The sequence below is a fragment of the Penaeus japonicus genome, unplaced genomic scaffold (assembly GCF_977035675.1).
Source record: "Penaeus japonicus unplaced genomic scaffold, GWHDUDI00000001_assembly GWHDUDI00000026, whole genome shotgun sequence".
Taxonomy (NCBI): domain Eukaryota; kingdom Metazoa; phylum Arthropoda; class Malacostraca; order Decapoda; family Penaeidae; genus Penaeus; species Penaeus japonicus.
Window position 1 is genome coordinate 36,030,280 of NW_028234428.1, and position 2,404 is coordinate 36,032,683.

At 38.2% G+C, this 2,404-nt stretch overlaps 1 protein-coding gene across 1 annotated transcript in view; it reads right to left on the reverse strand.

The window, feature by feature from the left end:
* Window positions 1–909: 909 nt before the first annotated feature.
* The window catches only part of LOC147468862 (uncharacterized), a 3,611-nt gene continuing 2,116 nt past the window's right edge, over window positions 910–2,404 (reverse strand). Inside the window, exon 1 of the mRNA XM_086551838.1 lies at window positions 910–2,404. This exon is cut by the window's right edge and continues 2,116 nt beyond it. Coding sequence (XP_086407964.1) covers window positions 910–2,404 — 1,495 coding nt within the window.

Consider the following 2,404-nt stretch of genomic DNA (forward strand, 5'->3'; position numbering starts at 1 on the left):
TCCATTCAAGTTTATTACTGCTAAACTTTTTCAGTAGTACATTGACAGGAGCAACTATATCTGAAAGTTTAGGAATGAACTTTCTATAAAATGATACAGTACTTAGAAAAGACCGTAATTGTTTCTTATTCTGAGGAAGAGGCATATCCATTATAGCACGGATTCTATCAGGAAGAGGTCGGAGACAATTATTACCCAAAACAAAGCCAAGGTACTTTATTTCATGAAAACCTAGGAAGCATTTACCAGGACCAGCTGTGAGACCATGTTCTCGTAATCTCTGTAGTAATGCTGTGACATCAACTATGTGATCATCCCAACTTGAATTATGTACTACTATATTATCGAAGTAGCATTCAGTATTTGGCAGACCAAACAAAACTTTCCTCATTAGTCTAATGAAGGTGGCACAGGCGGTTTTCAAACCGAATGGCATTCTAGTGAATTGCATTATCCCACGGCTAGTTGCGAAAGCTGTTAAATGTTTACACTCATTTGAAAGAGGAATTTGCCAATATCCTTTGCACAAGTCTATTTCTGTGAAATATATGTCACCTACGAAGTCACCTAGTGCTTCATCCATTTGAGGCATTGGCTCAGCATCAAAAACACTGATGTCATTTAATCCCCGGAAGTCTACACAGACTCTCCATGTGTTATCAGCTTTCTTTACTAGAACTACAGGAGAACAATATGGTGAGGTACTCTTCAATTACTCCTAATTTTGTCATACGATCAACTTCTTCCTCAAAGTACTTTTGAAGATGGTGAGGTACGGGATACGGTTTACGTTGCATGGGCACATCAGTAGTCAAATGAATTTCATGTGTGATGGTACTAGTTCGACCAGGGTTATCTGAAAAGACGTCAGAAAATTTATTGATTAAATTAGTAAGATCAGAAACCTGTTCAGTCGACAACTTTTCCGACTACTTCATCTAGTACTGTAATATCGCAGACATCATTAGTAGTTTTGCAGTCATCTACTATACAAATCTGACAGACTGCAGCTTTAGATTTAGTCTCCTTATCACGCCTAACATATTTCTTAAGCATGTTGATATGGTAAAGCTTCACTTTACCACGAGCTTTGATTAAATAGTCTACACCATTGGCATGGCGTTTGTACACAGGATATGGACCCTTCCATTGCATTTTCAGTTTGTTATGTGACGAAGGAAGTAGAACCAAGACTTCATCACCCTCAGAAAGAACACGAGATTTAGCATTCCTGTCAAAATAGTTCTTATAAAGCTTGCTATTAATTGCAGCATTAGCTGCTGCTAGTTTAGCAGACTCTTCCAGCTTAGATCTTAAATCAAGAACATATTGGTAAGTACTTTTAAGTTCTTCATCCATCTCATCTTTAGTCCACAAATTATGAAGTATAAATAATGGGCCACGAACTCTACGCCCATACAGTAATTCGAAAGGTGAAAATTTAAGAGTATCATTCGGGACCTCTCTGTAGGCAAACAACACTGAGGGTAAATATCTATCCCAATCTTGAGGTTTATCTTGGCACAGCTTCTTTACCATAGCTTTCAGGACTGAATGGAACCTTTCAACAGTACCATTACAGCAAGCATGATAAGGACTAGTGAAAATTGCCTTTATGGATAAGAGACGATTAATTTCAGCCATTAAATCTGACTTAAACTGGGTTCCTCTGTCACTAAGAATCTCTTTAGGAATTCCGACCCTTGAAAATATACCAACAAGAGCTTCTGCAACAGTAATGGTATCTATATTTACCAGAGGAACTGCCTCAGGAAAGCGTGTAGCACAATCAATAAGAGTCAAAATATATTTATGTCCTCGACTGGAAGGTGTTAATGGACCCACAAGATCTATAGCAACTCTTGAAAATGGTTCGCTAATTATAGGCATGGATACAAGGGGAGCCTTACGTACATTACCCTTGGGGGAGAACTTCTGACAAATATGACATGACCGACAATATCGCTTGATATCAGCACCTGCACCTGGCCAGAAAAACTTTTGGAAAATTTTATCTGCAGTCTTTCTATGTGAGAAGTGACCTGATAAGGGGGAGTCATGAGCTGTTGACATAATGACATTTCGCAGACTGATAGGCACTACCAACTGCTTCATTCCCACCTCATGTACGTTCTTACTTTTGATACAAATGCGGTAAATCAGTTCATGGACTTTCTCATATTTGACAGACCTATGTTTAACAGTAACCACAGATTGACTAATTACTTTCTTCCTAATCTGATCAAGACTAGGACAACAAGATTGAGCATTAATTAGATCAGACCTTGAAAAATTACTCTCCAAGATTTCAGGAATTACAAGAGGACTAGGAGACTTATCACCCATGTTTGTTCTTGCCCTTGTCTTAACTTCCATTATGACATTATCATCCTTCCCATTGTCA